At 38.5% G+C, this 20487-nt stretch overlaps 1 protein-coding gene across 3 annotated transcripts; it reads right to left on the reverse strand.

Annotated features, from left to right (window-relative positions):
• Nucleotides 1–3589: 3589 nt before the first annotated feature.
• On the reverse strand, nucleotides 3590–13157 carry LOC104591747 (histidine kinase 3-like). Of its 3 annotated transcripts, none has more exons than XR_734303.3 (11): nucleotides 11591–13155; nucleotides 11063–11344; nucleotides 10687–10856; nucleotides 9990–10202; nucleotides 9708–9894; nucleotides 9562–9613; nucleotides 9215–9444; nucleotides 8994–9092; nucleotides 7222–8363; nucleotides 5600–5958; nucleotides 3590–4080 (listed from the first exon to the last, which is right to left on the reverse strand). XR_734303.3 is itself a non-coding variant. In XM_010250742.3 (10 exons), the coding sequence occupies exons 1-10, from the start codon at nucleotides 12107–12109 to the stop codon at nucleotides 5694–5696; spliced, it is 3159 nt and encodes a 1052-aa protein (XP_010249044.1). In that variant the 5' UTR covers nucleotides 12110–13155; the 3' UTR covers nucleotides 5596–5693. The 3 variants fall into 3 exon arrangements, 1 of the variants encoding a protein (XP_010249044.1); XR_016085604.1 differs by lacking the exon at nucleotides 3590–4080 and adding an exon at nucleotides 6421–6518 and having other exon boundaries at nucleotides 5820–5958; nucleotides 11591–13157; XM_010250742.3 differs by lacking the exon at nucleotides 3590–4080 and having other exon boundaries at nucleotides 5596–5958.
• Nucleotides 13158–20487: the final 7330 nt, after the last annotated feature.

Below are 20487 nucleotides of genomic sequence, written 5' to 3' on the forward strand. Positions count from 1 at the left end.
CACATCGCCATGAAAGTTGGGAAGCACTCGTATAGGTTGTTTTACCACCCCATGAACCACCATATTTGAAAATCTCACGTAATGCCAAAATCTAATAGTAGAGAATCTCGACACCATGTCAATGATGTCCCTAATTTGAGGAGAGAACGAGGAAGACTTTACCTACTTAGTTTCTTGATTGATATTTGTAGAATCCACCTCTACAATTAAATTCTGAAACCCATCTAAGTCAGATCTACTAATTAGTTTTTCATTTTGAATCTTGGGTTTGGATGGTTGGGATTAACCAATGCGATGTTTGGTATCATTGTCATTTCCTCAGAAATTGATGCCACGTCACTAATCCAAAAATTACCAATGAATTTCGTATTTGGTTGGTCGATTTATGAGAAATCAGAAAATGATTATTAAAATTGGGCCTAAAAGGAATCACCATTTTTTTATGACTTCTCTTCTCTAGTTGATTTCAATTTTTTTTGGATGATGTGACATCTAACATGGATAAGAGAGATAGTTCACATAAAATAAAAATCAATATTGATAAGAAGTACCAAACAAACTTTTTGAAATATCAGTGATTAATGAAAAATCTCATTGGAGGATCGACAATGGTACCAAACAACACCCAAATGGCCTTCCACCTTCACTGGGGGTTGGGTTGGGGTGGGAGGGTTATGTGCTTAGGGGATAGGTTGAAACATTAGATTAGTCATAAAAAACATGATCTTCGGTGCTTCCCACCCCTTGAAAAAAGGCATATTATCCAACTCACCATGACTTTTCAAAACCTTCAAAAAACCCTCCGTGAGTTTTATTGTCTAAAACTCACCTCCCTTAAGATTTCCTTTAGTGATCATTAATAGAAGTCCAAGTAAGCATTTAAGTAATTTACATGACCAAACTACCCTTGAATGACCAATCAAGTTTATTAAATATTTTTATAACAAAAGTTACCCCTAATTGGCCATTCAAAGGTAATTTAGTTATGAAAAATATTTAATAAACTTGATTGACCATTCAAGAATAGTTTGGTCATATAAAATATTCAAGGGAGAATGATCAGTCCAGGTCAGAATTTTTTAGCCCCATTATATAAGGGGATGAATCCTGACCGTGGATTGATGCCAAATCCACGAAGAGGATGTGGTTTATAGGGGAACTACTACTAGACTATGGGGGGTTGTAATTTAAAATTCTACATTGAGTTACAGTGTATTTAGCCCAATACTCAAATACTTATGTGGACAACTTCTTTTAACAATTTGTTTTTTTTTTGTAAGAAAAAAAATCTATTAACAATAAATAAATGAATTGAGCTAACTGAAATTCTAAAGGTTTTGAAAAGTCAAGATAAGTTTAAGAAAAATGTCAAAAAAACATGTTGAATTTTTAGATTATATCCGAAAAAGAAAGGAAAAAAAAAAAAACAGTATGATGAGATGATATTTAACCATATGACTTGGGCTCGTAGAGGCTATTCAAAAGCACCTATACACACACATATATATATATATAAAGCAGTAATTGTTTTGGTCTTCTGTGCATGTGATTACGGTAGGACCTATTGCTAGAACCATGGAATAGGTAGGAAGCTATGGGTTCTGCAAGTCAGTCACGTACGGTGGTTTTTTTCTCCCAAGAGGCTAAGACTCTAAAATCATAAACCATGCCCAGAGCCAGAGGGGTCCAGAGTCCAGATCCAGCGGGCGGTTGGATGAATGACCCGTGATCCAGTGCCCATGTCTTTAGAGAATCAGAAAGCGCGCCCAGTTTTCTGTTGCCTGGGCTGATTCCAAAGTTCATGGGCCCGCTGCATTCTGAAACCAGAGCAGTTGCAAAGACATTGCCCATTCCTAATAGTAATAGCTAGAGATATCCTATCAGATATTAGGACAGGGGTTAAGAAGAGTTAAGACAGCGTCAGAGTTTTGATATGGGCTTCTGAACTGTGCTTCATGAAAAAAACCCAAGAACGAACAGTAACACTTTTACATAAGGCTGCTACTTTTGCAGCTGCAGCTGCAGCTGAAGCCTAAGCTTTCCCTATTGCTGCTGGCCTGGACTGGAGTACATTGATTCACCTGTCCCAGTAAGCGAGTACCATCACAACACGTAAGTCCTTGGCTTATACCAACATGATCTGGGGCACCTGAGCCCACTGCCTGTGGCCAAGGTTAGAAGTATCGCACCCACTGCCACTACCCATTGGGTTCCGAAATGGATTTGGAGATTAAGCAAGCCAGGCCCGGGATTCTGCTTCAAAATCCACAACACAACATACCATATTTCTATGAATCTCCATGTAAATAATTGCAAGTAAGGAAAGAGTAGTAATGCATAATATATGAATGTGAGATGATGATAGACTGGCCGCCTCTCTTTAGGTGGGCCCACGTTTAATTGGTATGTCTTTATCATCTAAGCGTGCAACATGTGGCAAAGTTGTGTTACCAAGGCCTCGGTTAACCCAGTTTGCGCGTAGTCGGTCACATGATTCCCCACCCCACCTTTAAAAAAAAGAAAATCCTGAATTCCTGATCCATACCATAGGAATTGTTCCCCTACACCTTTATTTTGTTTGTTTTTTTGGAAAGCACCAAATACCTACACAATATAATTTTTTTTGGCAAAAAAAAAAATCGATCGGATATATCATCGAGTGCAATACGATGAACTAAATTAATGCACTTTATCCATCCAATGAATTCCTACCACACATACAAAAGCAGTGTGGTATGAGGACGTTGCAATTATTGGCCCACGACCTTGCTGCACCTTTTATTGTGAAAATTACAGTTTTGGGTTGGGGTGGTGACACTTCACACTTGGGCCTCAACATAATGTTAGTTAATGGACTTAAACTTAATGTTGATTTGCGAGAATATAGGGTGGTAGATCATCCCAATTCCCAAGTTCAGAGTACCGAGTGCCTCCCTGTTTTCCCCTTCTTATTGATGGCCCCCTGGGTTTCTTTCTATTTCGCTTAAATATCATGTTTGGAATCTTTAACAGTTAAGGCTTATAGCCCAACCACCCAGAGAAGTTGAGGACTTGAAGATCCCGGGCTCAGGAAAAAAAAAATCAAGGTTTAGGGGTTGATGTTAAGCCATAAGTGGGGCTTTAAGAAATACAGTTAAATGTACCTCAAGGTGGTTACAAGTGATGAGATGATTCGGAAAGGGAAAGCCTGACCCTGACATGGAAGAACTATCAATATCAGGCTGTAGAAATGGCATTTAGGATCACCAAGTCCCAATTATTCCAATAAATCCAATATTCCATATCTACTTCGTTGCTCTCTTTTGCATACTTCCTTGCTTTCTTCTGACCATCACAAACTGTAGTCACAATCTTTTTTTTTTTTTTTTTGCTCCATTTGTTAGATCAGAAGAATACAAGTAAAAATACTAACGCAATCTGAAAGAAATAAAGGGAGATAAAACAAAATGACATCGATACTGCAGCCGGACAGAACGGCTGATTATCTATAAGGATACAGTAACTAATGGTTACAATGGTTTCTTTATTTGATCTGAACCATGAAAAGCCAGATCAGAAAGAAACTATAAAGAACTAGGAAGAATAAAAATAAGTGAACAGTTTAATCCTGATATCTTTATTGCATTGGACGTATGATACATGTTGATTCATCCTTCTTGTTTTGCCAGGAATTGAAAAAGAAATACATGTATTGTCTTACCTGTACTGAATTAAACTATAATACATCCCTGATTCTTAGAGGGAAAACAAAAAGAATTAGTTATATCCTCTTCACCCCAATTTCACTCTTACATGGGGTAGAAGTGCTTGTGTCCACTGTACAATTCTCATGACACACCCAAGTTCACAGGGTGCATTGCCGACATTCAAGAGTTGTAACTGTGAATGTGAACAAAAGATGTGTAGTCTTTGAGGAGGTCCTCAGACTTTAAACTCAAGCCACCTAAGCTGATTCAAGTCAACACAAGAATCTCTTATGCTCTGCTTGCAAGATAGATTGCAGGTTCACCGGTTCCAAACCCAGGATGGAAGGGACGCATAGATACACTCACAGTTAACAACTGGATATTTCTTTTTTCCCTGGAAGAAACCCAAAACAAGCTTTAGCAGTTTACCACTGAGTATAAAAATAATGCTGCTTTAAAGTTCAAATGAATGAAATCTTTGATTTGAGGCTTTCAGAGAATGGACAATTCAATCAAAGCAAAGGTTTAGGGAAGTCATGAATAATCATGATATATTACCCCATAAATCCAGACATTATTAGCCAAGTGCCCATAAAGTTCAACATGATAGAAGTTTACGAGTCAAATGAATTTCCTAATGCATCTCGATCTGGACTAAGCCTTTTTAACCAAACACGCGCACACACGCGTACACACACACACACAAAAGAACAAATGAACGAATGAAAAAGAAATAATAAAAACATGATCAGCCAGACACTTATGCTGGCATCGTACAAGTTACACCAGCCTAGTTACGGTGATGATTACTTCCACAAAGCCAAAATCATATTAAAGGTCAAACATTTGAAAGAGAACCCTGACTTAGTCACACTGCATGGAGTAGATGTTCGGATAACTCAAGAACTTATTCCAGTTGAATGTCAGCCTCCATTTCACAATGTAAGAACTAAGTTTGGGCTGGCAAGCATGAGAATGCAGGTTCGAGTCTGAGGTGACTACTATGTGCAAAAAATAACAAAGGTTAGGACCGCTACCCAGTCTACCCCTCCCAACACCCTAAATAGCTGGGACCAACATTGGGTAATGACCCAACACTTGAATATGGGGTCAAGACAACCGTTTCATGAAATATCCTAATCATCCAAGTGATCCTAAAGAAATCTTTGCTGATGGGTCAAATCTGAATGGAAGTACAAGGTTATAATTTTTTGGTTTTACATTCCATTTGCTATATATATATAAGGAGAGAAATAAAGGATTATTTGAAGAAAAGAACACTGTTGAAACGCTCACAGCAGAGATTGGCAGAATAATCATGATCTGGATTCTTATTCTACCTGAATTTTCCAAGACTACTGGAGAGAACTTTTGCATCCAATTATTGGTCTAACATTGAATGAACTGAATGCTTCGAGTCTTATATTTTGTGTTGTTATTATATAGTCTTTCTTGCTTTGGTTTTGTTGTACTTGGTCTTTCTCTTTTTCTATTTTTTTTTCTATTTACCACATAAAGGCTACCATTTCATGAAAAAATGTGTTTAAGTCTGACCACATTGTGCACAAGAAATGCTGAAGGTTAGATCCATATCCAGTCCACCCCTCCCAAGACCACATATAGCTGGGACCAACATCACCTTTATCACCAGAGTAAATGGTCATGAAAATTGCACTTTTGGTCCAAAAAGTTAGGTTATATGGTTAGGAACTTAGGATGGACATGGATTTTGCAGGTGAGACCCAAGTCTACTGATAACATAAAATCTGCAAATGGCAGGTCATGAAGCAGACTTCTACCTGAAACGAGTGATATGAAATGATGCATTCTAAATTTCTAATGTTTCCATTTGAAACTTTCCTTTGAAGGGCAGAAGAACTTGAGTTGAAAGAGAATATTTATGGAGTACTTACTCTTGAAACAACTGCTTAGGCATTCAAGTCCCAACAAGTTCTGAAGAATGACTGCTTGTGCAAATATCCTCATCAGCCTTCTCTTAAGTGCTCTTTAATGGGCACACAATGAATTGGATTTGAAAAAACGTGACACTTCTTGGTAAAGTTGTTCTCCTTCAAATGGTTTTGACACATAACCATCCATACCACACCTCAAGCACTCTTCATGTGTAGCCTGGATAACGTCTGCTGTCATGGCCAGTATGGGTATATGCCAGTTTGAAATATTTCTGTAAGCTTCTTTGGGTACTTTTCCATGTTGGATACGACCATTGATGTCATGTTCCATATCCCGAATTATTCTTGTAGCTTCAAACCTGGGGGGGATTGGAAACACTTCCATGTAAAAAATCATAACAGCGAAGCAATGAAACAACATTCATGGATAAAAGCTTATGGCACAATCTGAAAACAAAGCAATTAAAAGTCAAAGAAAATATGCTCATCAACAAGAAATCAAAGAAGAAAAGGTATAAGACAGTAAGAAAACTGAGAACAGTGTAGCGTTTATTATCTACATTCAGCATCCAGGTTTCAAACCTTGATGTTCAAGGGTACAGAAAAATGAGAAGTATAAGCAAGATGCGAAGACATCTGAACATCAACTTTTCCTGCATTTAAGCTATCTGAATCTGATGTTTTTTCAGATGGTGTTGATGCTAGAAGCCAGCCAACAATCATGAGCCTCAGGATTTCCTAACATCACACACCGGTAAATGGACAATTATGCACCCAAGTTATGCCACGATAGCATATAAATAATGGTGCAACTTGTGTACCCAATGTGAAGAATTTCCACTGCATTGGGCCGGGGCCTCAGGCCACACCCATTCCAAATTTAACAAATGCTCAAGCTGAGCCTGTCCAAGTTGTAACCCTACATACAAGTGAAAAAGAAACCATAAGAACATACATATGCAGCCAAGGATCTTAATCTCAATATGCCTGATACCCATCAGTGGGTATCAGTGCATATCCATATGACTGATACCATACTTTTTTATTTTTTATATTATCAGCATTATAGGGATTTAATCTATCATCCCAAAGTTTTAGAGTTTTAAAAACCTCTGTGTATTGGTGTATCCATGCATCTCCATTGTCACCGATATGGGGCATATCGTATCGATATTTTGATCCCTGTTTGCATCCAACTCTTATCCTTTATAGGGCCTACTTCCCTATACCATGGATATGGCTTCTAATCTATTGATCTAGCCTGTTTGGTTTCTGGCAGCACAATGGTTGCAAGAATACAAAAACAATAATCAATTATCTCAACCATCCTATGTAGAGATTGGACAAAAATAGAACAACAAAATTAGATTAATAGAGAAAAATAAGCAACATATTCTGTTGACTGTAAGTGCATTTGCCAAATATACCATCTAAGGGGCGACACTTTGACTAAAACTGGACCAAGGGGTTGGTGTCATGTGCACAATAAAGATGATTAGGCAAAAATTAAAGGCAGGAAGTTTCATCTTCTTAACCAATATGAACTATGAAAACTCATTACCCAATGCATAAAACCCCCCTATGTCATGTATGAAGGTATAGTACATAAGTAGGAAGCATACCCATCCATTTCTGGCATCTGAATATCCATGAAGCAGGCATCAAAATTATGGGGTGGCTTAAGCATTGCAATTGCCTTTTTCCCACTGTCAGCACAGGCCACCTCAGCTCCATACTTCTTCAAAGCATGAGCTGCAACTCTGAGGTTCACATTATTGTCATCTACTACCAAGATATGTTTGCCACAAAGAAGATTGCGAAGAGAAAGAACAGGGAGACCTCCATTTAGGCAATTTCCCTTGTTCCCCACACCCAAGGCTCGCTGCAAAGAGGCAGCCAGCATACTGACCCTCAGTGGCTTCATGATGACATTCGGTGTATACCCAATGGATTTTGGAGCACTAGTTTTTGTAGAGCTGATGGAATTAGCTAGAAGAAACAACTTTGGATAATCCACTTTGTCATTCTTCCTCAATTTGTTAATTAAAAGACTTGAGAGGTCAATATCCTTATCCCAAGCTTCTTTCTCAACAAGGACCATCGTGATAACTGCAGTCCCACTGCTTAAACTAGTGAGACCTTGATTCAGATCAGAAGCCACTTCCACATGGATTCCAAGACGTTGGAGATGATATATTGTCACCTTTGCCCGGATGGGTCTGGGGTCCACAACCAATGCTTTCATCCCCTCAAATTCTGAAGAAACAGATTTGGAGTGGTTATTAATTTGCTGTTTCTTGTACTTGTTTGAGTTGAAATGACCATTGGTGAAGACAGCAGTGAAAGTAAAGGTGGATCCAATTTGTGGTTCACTGACAAATCCTATCTCCCCCTTCATAAGACCAACCAAACATTTGCTTATACTCAGTCCAATACCTGTACCCCCATGAGTACGTGAAGTGGATGTGTGCACCTGCATAAAGGGAGTGAAAACACGAGATTGGGCTTCACGAGGGATCCCCACGCCTGTGTCCTCAACAGATACAATTAGGTTGATGGTTTCAGAGGAGGTAGACAGTGGAATCTGAGAACATGAAGGTTTCTCTTCACTGAATGCCTTGAAAGCCTCCCAGCTACGGCGTTTATCAGACACAGGAAATCCACTCAAGGTGTTCTTTGGTGAAGTTTCTGTCTCAACTTCTATTGATCCCATTACCTCCTCAACAAGATGGACAGTCACAAAAACATGCCCTTTCTCTGTGAACTGCAAATGACAAAATTAATAAGATTGAGACTTGACTATTTTATTTGGGTAATTAGAGTATGATTGAATAAAACTAAGATTCTTTTTTTATATAAAAAGAAAAAAAAATCATCTAAGAGAGACAATAGGAAATGAGTGGAACCAAGGGAACTTTGTAGTAGACTAACTAGCAACAAGATAACAGAAAGTTGTCAGAATGTTTAATCAACTGAAATGAAGATACATAATTCTGACAATTAAAAGTAACTCGGTGCAAATTGTAAGATCTAAAAAGGCAAGATAATGGCCAAAACAGACAAATTTTTGGGTGGATACAGAAGGTTTCACAACACATTCTTTAACAGATAACATGGCCTTGGAAAGAGTAGAAATGGGGGAATAGCACTAGTCTTAGCTGGAGTTACATAACCAGGACAATCCTGATGAAGATATTTTTCTGAAAGCACAAGTATGCTGAAAATACCATACCACAAAGAAAGGAGCAAATAAAACAACTGAAAACATAAGACAAGAAGAGCCTCTAATTAATAATTCTTTCAGGTTCATTTTGAAGCATTTAAAACTAATCTTTTATCAACTCCCAATTATCTGCCAATATCACCTAATGGTTCAACCTATTTTCAGACTTACTTTGATTGAATTGCCCATGAGATTGGTGATGATTTGCCGAAATCTTCCAGGATCACCAATTAGACTTTCAGGAACCCGATCAGAGATGTAGACTGCCAACTGCTCTCCCCAATAAATTTGCAGATGGAAGTTCCAAAAGTTCATAGGACAGAACACATTAGAGTTTTAGATTTCAAAAGTAGAAAACAAGAAGGCATATAAGGTTGGAAGCCATTTAATACCTCTATTCCCTTTTCTTGAGACTTTCCAGAAAAGAGTGACAAAACATCATCCAGAATTGCACGCAAATCAAATTGGACAGCCTCAAGCTCAAGCTTACCAGATTCAATCTTGGCTTGATCTAAAACTTCATTTATAAGTGAAACCAGAGCTTTACCACTGGCTTGGGCAGTTCTGACATAATCTTGTTGTGTAATATCTAGATCTGTGTCCATGAGCATCTGCAGCATACCTGGAAGGTGAACAAATGTAAGCATTCCTCTGTTTTTTGAATAGCTTATAGGCTCAAATAGAATGTAGAATCAGACACGAAAATGTGCAAAGTACAATAAAATCATCAACTCCTCACCTAGGACACCATTCATTGGGGTTCTAATCTCATGGGAAACAGTAGCAAGGAACTATACCAATAACAAAATATCCCAATTAGAATATTGCATGTAAACAATATGACTAAAAGTGAAGATTGATAAACAAAACTAAAGTACCATTTACCTGCGATTTTGCAACATCTGCTGCCTCAGCCCTTTTCTTGAGTTCCATCATCTCACGATAATCATCTTCAACTTTGGCAATCCGATTTACTGTAGCATGGAATATGTGCCCAACAAGCAATGCAATCACAAGGACACCAATTGAGGTTGTTATTGCCATCCATGGCCATGGTGGCTTTTGCTTAAATCTGTTTCAAGAATGGACAAGATTTCAGAACCCATATTAATTACTTTCTGCGTCAAGCACTAAAATACTCCATTAATGGGAGGGTCAATTGATTACCTGCAACGCATCTCATGCTGCCTAAATGGGTCACCAAAGTTAAGGGTGCTTACATGGTACATCCCATTATCGGTTGTATTTGGACCATACATGCTAATTGGATCTGAAAGATTAGTTGTATCATACACATTTACAATGATAGTTTGTTTACTTGCAAGCTGGTGAAGCAACTTCTCCACAAGCGATTCAATGTCAAAGACTCCACCTAAGTACCTGCTCAGTAGTACATAAGGTAAGTCTTTCTCTCACCATCCATGTATGTATGTGTGTGGAATATGGGGGAACTAAGTGAAATCACATATGGGATGACTTGATTTGGATGATCTACTTATCCGTATTTCTATTTATGATTTACCATTCATGATTCATCTAGATATAGCCTGGATAAACAAAATCAATAATCTGATTTGCAAACAAGACCTAAGAGCTTACTGATTTAACAAATCTTTTGGCAGGACAACCAAGACCTAAGGGGTTTATACTATTGACAGGATGGAATCAGACTTGCACCTAAGCTTTTTTGTATGCAGTGCTTCCATCATCCATATGTGTCAAGACAATATTATTCAAGATCAGATTAATTCATTGCTTCTGAATAAATCTTTGTTAAAAAATCCTAAATCAGTGCTAGGCCAATTGGTCTCAATTTTTCTGACCAATTTCATTACTTAAAGGTAGCGTAGGAGGGAGAAAATACCCATGTGTTGCTTGGATGCGCTCGTTTGGGGTTGCATTTGATGGGATTTCCGACTTATAAACAGCAAATGTCAATATCACCCCTAAACGGTTTGATTTAAGTAGTCTGAAGGGAGCAGTAAGGACCCCCTTTCCTGATACTCTTGCACGTAAGACATTCTCCCGATCTTCCTGTTATATACACAAGTATTTCAACATTGGTTGATGAATTACATATACCTTTCACTCTATTACAATTTTTACATAATAAAATATCCAATACAGAAGTCACTTGGCACATTCCCTGTTACCCCTTCTCTACCCCCACCCCCCCAAAAAAAATCCCCTATTACACTATCAATGCATGATTATAAAGCAAGAAACAAGAAGATACGCACCTTCCCTGACATCATATCCAGAGAAACCACATGGGAAATGGTATCCTGTGCAAAGATAACTGGGGCATATTCTTCTTGAATGGGGGATGGCTCCTGGGGCTCGAAGGCATTGTCATCCTCCTGAACTGGGGATGGTTCAAGTGTATCCATTCTTTTAATGGTCCAACCTTGTTGTTTCTCGAATTGTTCCCTTTCCGAATGGAGAACCCTAACGGCATAAGCCACGCCACTTGTAAGTGGCCTTTCGAAAGCAGTCCTTTCTGTGTACTTTGCAAAAGTTGCCTGTAGCCAAAGAAAGATAGTTTCTTGTTAACAAATTTCAGGAGATCATTGGAAGCAACAATCCTAGCTCTCACTTAAATCAAATGCAAAAAGGAAATCTGATAAACGAATTTCAGGAGATCACAGAGGGTAATTCAAATGTAGCTCTCAAAAGAATTAAATGCTGAGAGAAATCCTGTGTGGAGCCAATTTAACTGCAAATGAAGAATTATAGACGTTATCCCAAATCGATGAAAACCTAAATACCTGATCAATAGCAGATGGATTCTTGCCATGGTGGAAGGTTGAAATCAGGATCGCTAAAGCCTGAACATGGTTCATACTCACGTTAAACTGGTCTTGCAGCATTCTGGCCCGCTCGTCACACATACTGGCGAGGGTCTCTTTCCTCTTCTCAGTCGCCTGAGAGCTCATATACAAGAAGATCCAGACCGACCCAAAGACCCAACTGACTACCCAGGCAATCAAAATCTTCCTCCACCATGATTTTTCGCGGACCTTCTTGGACCCAATATACTGGTAGTAGTGGTGATGGATCTTCCGACCACTTGCAGGGATTTTCTCCCACCAGCTGAGCCATATCTTACCTCTATCACGAAGAAAGCTAATCTTCTTCTCCATTAGTCCACCATTAATGAACCAGTTCATGGGTATCTCAGACAACATACAACAACATAGCATCAAAACCAGATGCCCTACCTTCAAATCAAACCCAAATACATGGAAATAACTCATACACGACAGAAGCCGAGACAAAACAACCATAAATGATGACAGGAGAAATTATCCCCCCCCCCCTGCTGGCTAGTTTCTACTTTCTAGGAAAACAAAGTCCACCATCAATTCTGCTAAAACTGCCTTCGTTATCCTCAAAATCAGAAACCAATAACATCCAAAAATAACTAACCAGAAAAGGAACTCCGAGTCCGAAATTGGAAAAAAAAAAAAAGAAGAAGAAGAAGAAGACAGAGAAAACACCCGTTACCAAGATCGCCACCAGGCACCAGCTAAGACTAATATTATATCGCTGCTAATAACAACTTTAAAATCCGGAATCCAGAAGAGAAGTAGCAAATTTACAGGAAAGCAGCAAAGACCCACCAGGCACCAGCTAGTTAGATCACTAATCTAAACCTCTCTACTGCATCCATAAAAGAAGAATTAATGACTCTTAATAGCCTAACTACAATTTGTAGTTCTACAGAGTCGAAAGTATCGTGTCAACTGTCAGCTAAAACCCCAGAACGAGAAAAACGATTGACAAGGAACACCAAAGTGGTACAAACATAAACAAAACAAAACCCAACAAAGAAGAATCTTTGAAGAAAATCTAGTCTCTGGCTTTGGTCCTTAAATTCCTGAAATCAAAAAGGAAGAAAATCAAGCATGTGGAGGGCAAATATTGACTCTTGACTAAAAGCTGGAAGTGAGATCGAGGCAAGCAAGCAAGAGAAGAAGAAGGAGGGCAGGAAGAGAAGGAAGCAGAAAAGACTGGATTCATGAGCACTGTGAAAGCAGAATCTGTGAGTAAGAGATGAGAAGAATATGGTTGGAGAAATGTCTGCTTGCAGAGACCATTATCTCCATCTATCCACCAAAAATATAAAAAAGAAAAACAATATACATTTATATACAAATACAGTATAAAATAGTAAATTGAACCATTACTTACAATTTACAAAACATTAATATAAAAGAAATAAGTAAAATAACAAAAATAAAAGCGCCTAAAACTAAAAGGCAACAAGGTATCCTTCCACCCAGCAGGAGGCCAGTTATCGCTTCGCTTCGATGCTGCCTTTTCTTCACCTTCTCTCTCTCTCTCTCTCTCTCTCCAGCTTATATTTTCCCATTTCTATCACTATCCATATTGCAGTGGGCAACTTCCACACGCTTACGCTATTGTTTGCGTGGCAATTCTTTAAATGACGAAAATGCCCATACAGGCAGAGTAAAATGTCGAAAATTATAGATAACGAGGTTGCCCTTTTTTTGGGGGAGGACTGACATTAGCTGCCCACGCTTTTTCTAGAATTGCCAAAAGAGAACAAGGCTCGCCGGGTGGCCGGGTAGGTGGATTGGAGCCTGGCCCCACGATAGAAACCACTCATGCTGCTCCTCTTAACTCTTATGTTATTTGTCTTTTCCGGAATCTGAACTCATTGCCTATTGGCTATGGCAGTTGTTTGGTTGCAGGTGTTGTAGTTACCAATTTACCATCACTCATCACACAGACGCAAAGATACAAAACCCGCCTTAAGGTTAAGAAGGGTAATTAAACTAGCTGCATGCAATTCGGACGAACAAAAAAAATTAAATTAAATTAAAAAAGCCAAAAACCATTGTCTGAAGAACTAAACGGATTAGCAATTTGATTGTCTGAGTTATGGGTTATTATTATTAACCAAGTTAACCATTTTTTGCCCAAAAAATGAGTTAGTGAAACGGGCCAAATAGTCCGATCGTCCAAATTAACACGATTTGAAAACATTGAAAGAAAAGAATTAAAACTTAGGAGGAAACCATGTTGATAAATAAAATGTTAACAAGCAACAGAAATATTAACGTCAAAGCCTGCCAAAATCTAACCGTATAAAATTAAAGCTGTTTAACAAAAATAATTGAATTTAATTTTAATAATTTGAGGTTTCAACCTACGCATTCTATACCAGTTTTGTTAAACCAGGATTTGACATTAAGACTGTGTTTGGTTGCAGTGCAAATTTATTTGCACTAGCACAAATGAATGGGAGTGTAAATGTAAAAAATAAAAATAAAAATGCAAATTCTTATTTAATTTTGTTTTAGATTTTACTTTATTTTATTTCATGTTTTAATTTATTTCATTTGTACTGTAATTAAACAAAAATAGATTAGAATTTACACTCAAATCATTTGCATTGCCATAGTTTTGCACCAATGCAAATTTATTTGTATTGCAATAAAATACAGCCTAAATTGTCAAAGTAGGCAGACAATTTAAGGATTAAACTCGCAAAAAAAAAAAAAACTGATAATTTAATTGTTTGACTCATAAACAAAAATCAATTAGCCCTTAACAATAATATGAAGAGAAAGGCTTTGGGGCTCCCTCAATCACCAATGGAAAATGGGCTTGAGTATCTTCTGATTAGGATTAGGAAGGAAAAGAAAGACTAAAAACTGGTGACAGAATGGGAAATTCCGTCTCCATCATAATAGGGAGGAGGAGTCAGGAGGGTGCGGCCTGCCGAAGTGGCCTTTTAGGTTTTAGTGGGGAGTATGGGGACCGAGCGCCAGCGGGCCAGAAGTGGCAGTTATGAAAATAAAGTACAAAACTAATGGCATTCGGGAAACAAGCACTTTAAACCAAGTTCGTGGCTCGTCACCAAGTGAGGAGATGAGACCATCACTAGCCACTCCTTTTTGGTGTCGATTGAAAGCGACCTCCCACGTCACCGCACCGGTTCGCTAGTCTCCACCAGTTATAAGATCACATGTGGCAGAATCAGGAACCCTGCGATAACACGCGTCTATACCCGGCGAGACAAAGCAGGGAATCTGCACTCCACGTGGAAAAATAGGACAAAAGATAAGTTAAAACGACACAAGGGTGTCGGACAGAAAGAGTCAAATACCTTCCCCCCGCCCGAATTTTAATTTTAAATTGTGATATTTTAGTTTTTTGTTCCTTTTTATGTACTTAAATTAAAAATCCCCCTTCCAAAGAAAAAAAAATCAGAAGACCAATAAAGAGAAAAGTTGTTAGACAGGAGCTACGAACACTAAATACAATGTACCTTCTTGAATTTAATGGAATTTAATAGGATTTTCCGTGGGGGTGGGGAGTACTTGAAGGCCCGAATTTGATGATTTTGACTCTTTCAATTCTTAACACATTACTTCATTTTTATATTCCGGTGTGATTAGCAGCTTATATATAAACTAACTTCCAGGCCCTCTAATAACTCCAATGTTATATAGTGATTAGTGATTCATCGCACACTTGCTGCTTTGAAATTGCAATTCCTGAATTTTGTATCTTCACTCTCCAGGTATCATTGATGAACTTGATGCACTGCGTAACCAAATTCAATTTTGGGCTTTACTCTTTTGGGGCTTTGAGTCCAAGTTTCCGGCTGTAGACCCAACTCAGTTATCAATAAAATGCATATTAAGAACGAGGAAAATGGATGTCTAGACTCTAGTTAGCGGCTGCTTGAGGAAAAAAAGACCACTTTGGTTGAACTTTTTTTTTTTAACAAAAAATAAAAAAGTGAACAGAAGAAGTGGAGCTGGGTAGGGGTTAAGGCAGGCGGGTTAGTGGTTAGTTGTTAAGTAGGTGAAGATGGACCCAGAGCTATAGTGCAACTTTTTAAGTTTTATAATCGACTTTTTACAATGCAAAATGGTCTGTTAATGCACGAGTTTTGTTTACAGGTGAGGTGGATGCCGTAACGGAACCTCCTTTCCCCCAAAAGAACAAATTGAGTGTGGTTTTCTTTTTTCTCACGGCATGGCCCCATCATCTTTGCATCGGCAACTTTTGAGGCAATAAACATCTGCCACTTGGCAAAAACATCCATTTTGTCAAGCTTCTCTATTTGAATAATTTAAAAGTTAATTAAAGGACAGAAGAAAGTTGGAGGGGCAACTTTTTTTCAAAGGGAGAAAAAGGTGAACACATTTAATGTAGTTGCATATAATACAGAGAATGGTATGGATACCCTGTAGTGTAGATGCAACTGACAGAGAAAGGGGTCAGATCAGCTATGCCTATACGTCAAGCTGGGCGAGTGTTTTGTGTGCTAGAGAGGAGTGAGAGGTCTCAAACTCTCAATTTTAAAAATGGAATCCAGATCTGAATCCTACCCACATCTATTCACAGCTGTATATTGAGTCCATATGACCAGTAACATGTAAATAGCGAAGATGTTCTTAATGTACAGCTGTAATGTCCTATTGGTAGGATTCTTGTAGGCGATGCAGGAGATCCGAGCTCTTAAAGATGGCATAATAGAGTTGGGACATGTTGAGAGAGAGAGAGAGAGGGTCTCAACCCTATTAGAAAACTTAGAAGCAGATCCGGTCTGAGCATAATATATGAGTCTGAATTTGGTTCCAATACAACCCCACAATATCCCAACTAACCATTAGAGTACATAGGATATATCTCATCATGGAATCCGGATTTGTTCCTCACACCAATTTCATACCCACATCTCACCATGTATTGGTAACATCTCCTGTATTTATATGTTATTATTGAGTTCAGATTTGTGCCCCACAACGTCTCATAGTACATCCCTGCCATATATTGGGAACATCTCTCGATGATAGTACCAGAAATGATGATGTCATCATCAGGAGATGTTCCCAATACACCACGGGGATGTGTTGTGGGACATTGTGAGACGCCCCCTTGTGGGGCGCAGATGTGAACTCATTATTATTTATTGGAGATGTTCCCAATACATGGTGAGATGTGTCAATTAGGTTAGTGTGAGGTGTACTCTATGAGAAACAGATCCCAATTCCTTAAGGACAAGGAGATATTCCCTATACACTACTACATGGTTGTTGGAGTACATCCAAATGCAATATTAACAGTTAGTCATTTATAACCACATCTACCAACAACATGATCCCAATCTCCCAACAAGTCATGATAGTTACTAATGAGGGGTAATTTGGCCCGACCTGTTAGCATGCAGACACGTGGAACGACCTGATGACTAGGTGACAACTCAACAATTTCTAACACCTCAACTAGCCAGGCAAGTTTGGGCATCTCGGGTACCTCAACCAAAACCGAGGTCCAAGCAGCTTGTGGTGTCTCAACCTGTTGAAGTGCCACGTAGCTCACTTCTGGAAGCTAATTAGCTATTTTCGACCTTTCCGAGATCACACCGCACATTAGCGAGCCTTATCCTTATTCCGCCTGGATTGGACGGACTCGATAGCCTTATCGACTCACACGAAGTCCATCTTTGGGTACGAAATAGACTCCAGGTAACGCAGGCCAAAGATCTCGGATAAGTTTCATGAAGCCTACGACAGCTTGCCTATATAAGAGGTTCACCTCCAACCTCATAAGGTACACGCATTATTTAGCTCTCTTATTCACAAGCATTCAAGCTCGCTACTAAATTCATCGCTAACTTAAGCATTGGAGTGCCCACACCAGATAAAGCACCCTGTGTCCTCTAAAAGTATTTCCTTGCGGTTCGACCAACCACATAATCGGACCGATGTCTGAACTGCCATCTTACAGGAAGCGACCAGATCATACACCATCAGTTACATGAAAGAATTTGGATTTATTACCAACAAATTCTCTTAACATTGTCCCACAAGTCATTACAATGATATACCTAGAATATTTCCCATGTATTATAAGGGAGATGTTTTCAATATATAACTGCATTGGCCTGTTGGGACGGCATTGGGAGCAATGTATTGGTAGCAGATCTCTACCCTACACCAGGAATCGTAATGAAACGTTGTTGGGACCATGAGTGGGGAACTGACAAAATCACTAGTCATTTACGCGGTTAACAACTACTATTGCAATGAACTAGTGGCCAGAGGCTACTACAGTACATTGACACATGCGATAGTTATATTTCTTTTTAATTAATTAATTAATTAATTGTTTTAATAAAGGTTTGATCAGTCGGAACTCACAGTCACAACATAAATTTCTAATAAGAAGAAGGCTTACGCTACCGGTGTTTGGTTTTAAAACATTGGCATCTTCATGTGACAATGGTGCTGTTGGCACAACAATGAATACACTGAGTCTTTTATTTTCCTCTCAACCACACTAAACACCAACCAGTGTTTAAGAGGTGTGTTATTTAATGTGGATTGTTTTCTTCAAAAATAAATTAAAACCATTTGACCTGAAAATAAATTGTTTTAAACAAAAAAAACATGAATTATGTGCCTTTTATTTTTAAAATTGAAAAAAAAAAACATATTTTTGAATTTATAAGATTTTTTTTACCATAACCCGGGGGAGGGAGATTGCCCATCCTCCAAACCCATAATCCTCCCCCAATGCAGTGCAGGTAGAGATGTTACAACCAGAACTTATCGACCAGCCAATTGGCACCTTATTCTTAAATTTACAATTTCAAAAACATGTTGTTTTAAATCACATGTTGTATTTCATCATCTTTGATGAATTATGCATATAATATTTATATTTTAACATTTTTTTTTATTTAAAATTTATCATTTTATTAAATTCAATATTTGTTTGAAATAAAATCACTGGTTTTTATTTTTTCAAAACAAAACTTTGGTTTTATTTATTTATTTTTTTCTTTCTGATGTGACAATTTCAAAAGTATTTGCATTGAAGGACAGATTCCTAGCAAGTCTTATAAGGAAATTGTTAGGAGCAAGAGGAATGCAATAAAATATTAGTTAATGTAGGTGGTGGGTCATATATAGCATCAATTCATCTGCTGACGCCACGTGGTGGTTTATTGATGCATCAACGATTGGGCCAGCCAAATGGAAGCCAAGAATCAGATTAGACGTTAACAAAAAAGACCGAAGGCAAGAGATGACGTTTAACAAAGTTGGAATAAAGGTAGGGTAGGTGCTTAAAAGGCTTTAAAAGCAAAACATCCCATCATTAGCCACATATGCTTTTATTATTTGCTTAATCATCATCATCATCATCATAATAAAAAACAATACACTATATATATTATTTAATTTTTAATTTCTTAAGTGTGGATGACGCATCATCATCCACATAATTCTTAGCGTTTCGCTTTAACTGTGCTTCTGGCTCGTGCGATATAGCGCTTGTTACTGTGGAAGAATTAAATTAACACTTTTTCTTTTTTGAAAAAAAAAGAAGAAAACATCGTTTGGGTTTAATCAATTGCTTAATAAGTTAATTTTATCTTTTTGGCTTTCAAAAAATAAAGTTAATTCTATCTGTTTTGGGGATGAATTAAGGATGAGTGATTTGTTGGAGAATCCTTTTTAATTTTATTATTCTGCTGGGGAAGGTGGGAACCACAGGAAGAAATATGTTGATGAATCCAAGCAAAGCACCGAATGGTGCAAATTGGGCTAACTTTATTGTAATTTGCAACGGACACCAAAGGCTGTAAAGATTAAGAGCCAACCAAGCATGTAAAAAAAAAATGGTACAAATGACAAAGACAGAGCGATATCCAAGTTGAAGTTGGTGCGCTAGTTGGTCTCACTCTCACATCACACATCACACAACCTCACGGGCTCACCTCACTCACAGTCACGGTCATAGATATAGATAGCAATAGCCCAGCAGCAGCCCAATGCAAGTTCAATTACAGTTTCTACTACTTTCTACATGCAGTTTTAGTTTTACACTTTTACCCCCAGGCCAGGCGGGAGTCGGGACCATCACGAGGACTGTGCATTATTAGTTATTACCATCAAGAATAAGATTAAAGAGACCCGGGTCATTGAGTTTCCGTCAGGGTCCAAGAGAAGAGAGCCGAGATAAGATGAACAGTACACTGATGTGATGACTGAACCCCAGACATTCATGACTTGCCAATTGCACATTTGCACCTCACCCAACCAACTTGGCTCCGTGTGCCGTGCGCAGCGTGTGTGTGTGCGTGTATTGCCTTTGCCATGGTCAATCAAAATTCAAAGGCCACTTACTTATAAAAGCACCACACCCAGCCAGCCCATACGAAAACAGTAAACGGATCAGAGGGTGAGGGAGTTCCAAAAAAATGAAGTTCAAATCAGTCCCCCCACAACGTCTCACGGCACATCTCTGCCATGTACTAGGAGCATCTCCCGATAATATCAAGAATGATGACATCATCATTGGGAGATATTCCCAATACACAGCGGGAAGGTTGTGGGGACAGTCTTGTGGGGGCGCTGCAGGGAGGGGGTGGTGGTGGGATTCCAGTTTCCTTACCACAAACCTCAACAATAGGACAAGCATGCCCATTTCAGTTGCAGTCTTCCCGTCCCCCCCATGCTTTTTACACTTGTCATAGTTAATTAGTTGGGCGTTTTCTTTTTCTTTCTAGTGGCATTGCCATTGGATTATTCCTTTCTTTTAATGATGTCTGACAAATTTCTTGTCTCCATCAAAACTGGACCTTCCTCCACTGTCAACAATGGAAACACAC

This window comes from Nelumbo nucifera, chromosome 4 (genome assembly GCF_055504915.1).
Source record: "Nelumbo nucifera cultivar China Antique chromosome 4, China Antique-T2T, whole genome shotgun sequence".
Lineage (NCBI taxonomy): Eukaryota > Viridiplantae > Streptophyta > Magnoliopsida > Proteales > Nelumbonaceae > Nelumbo > Nelumbo nucifera.

What these genes read in the sequence shown, in the direction of transcription:
- LOC104591747 (XM_010250742.3), bottom strand. Translation starts at nt 12,109, where the DNA reads ATGGTTGTTTTGTCTCGGCTTCTGTCGTGTATGAGTTATTTCCATGTA. An exon ending in CGCATCCAAGCAACACATGG is followed by an intron (nt 10,203 to 10,686) that starts GTATTTTCTCCC and finishes ACTACTGAGCAG; the next exon opens with GTACTTAGGTGGAGTCTTTG. An exon ending in CAGATGCCAGAAATGGATGG is followed by an intron (nt 5,959 to 7,221) that starts GTATGCTTCCTA and finishes AATCCCCCCCAG; the next exon opens with GTTTGAAGCTACAAGAATAA.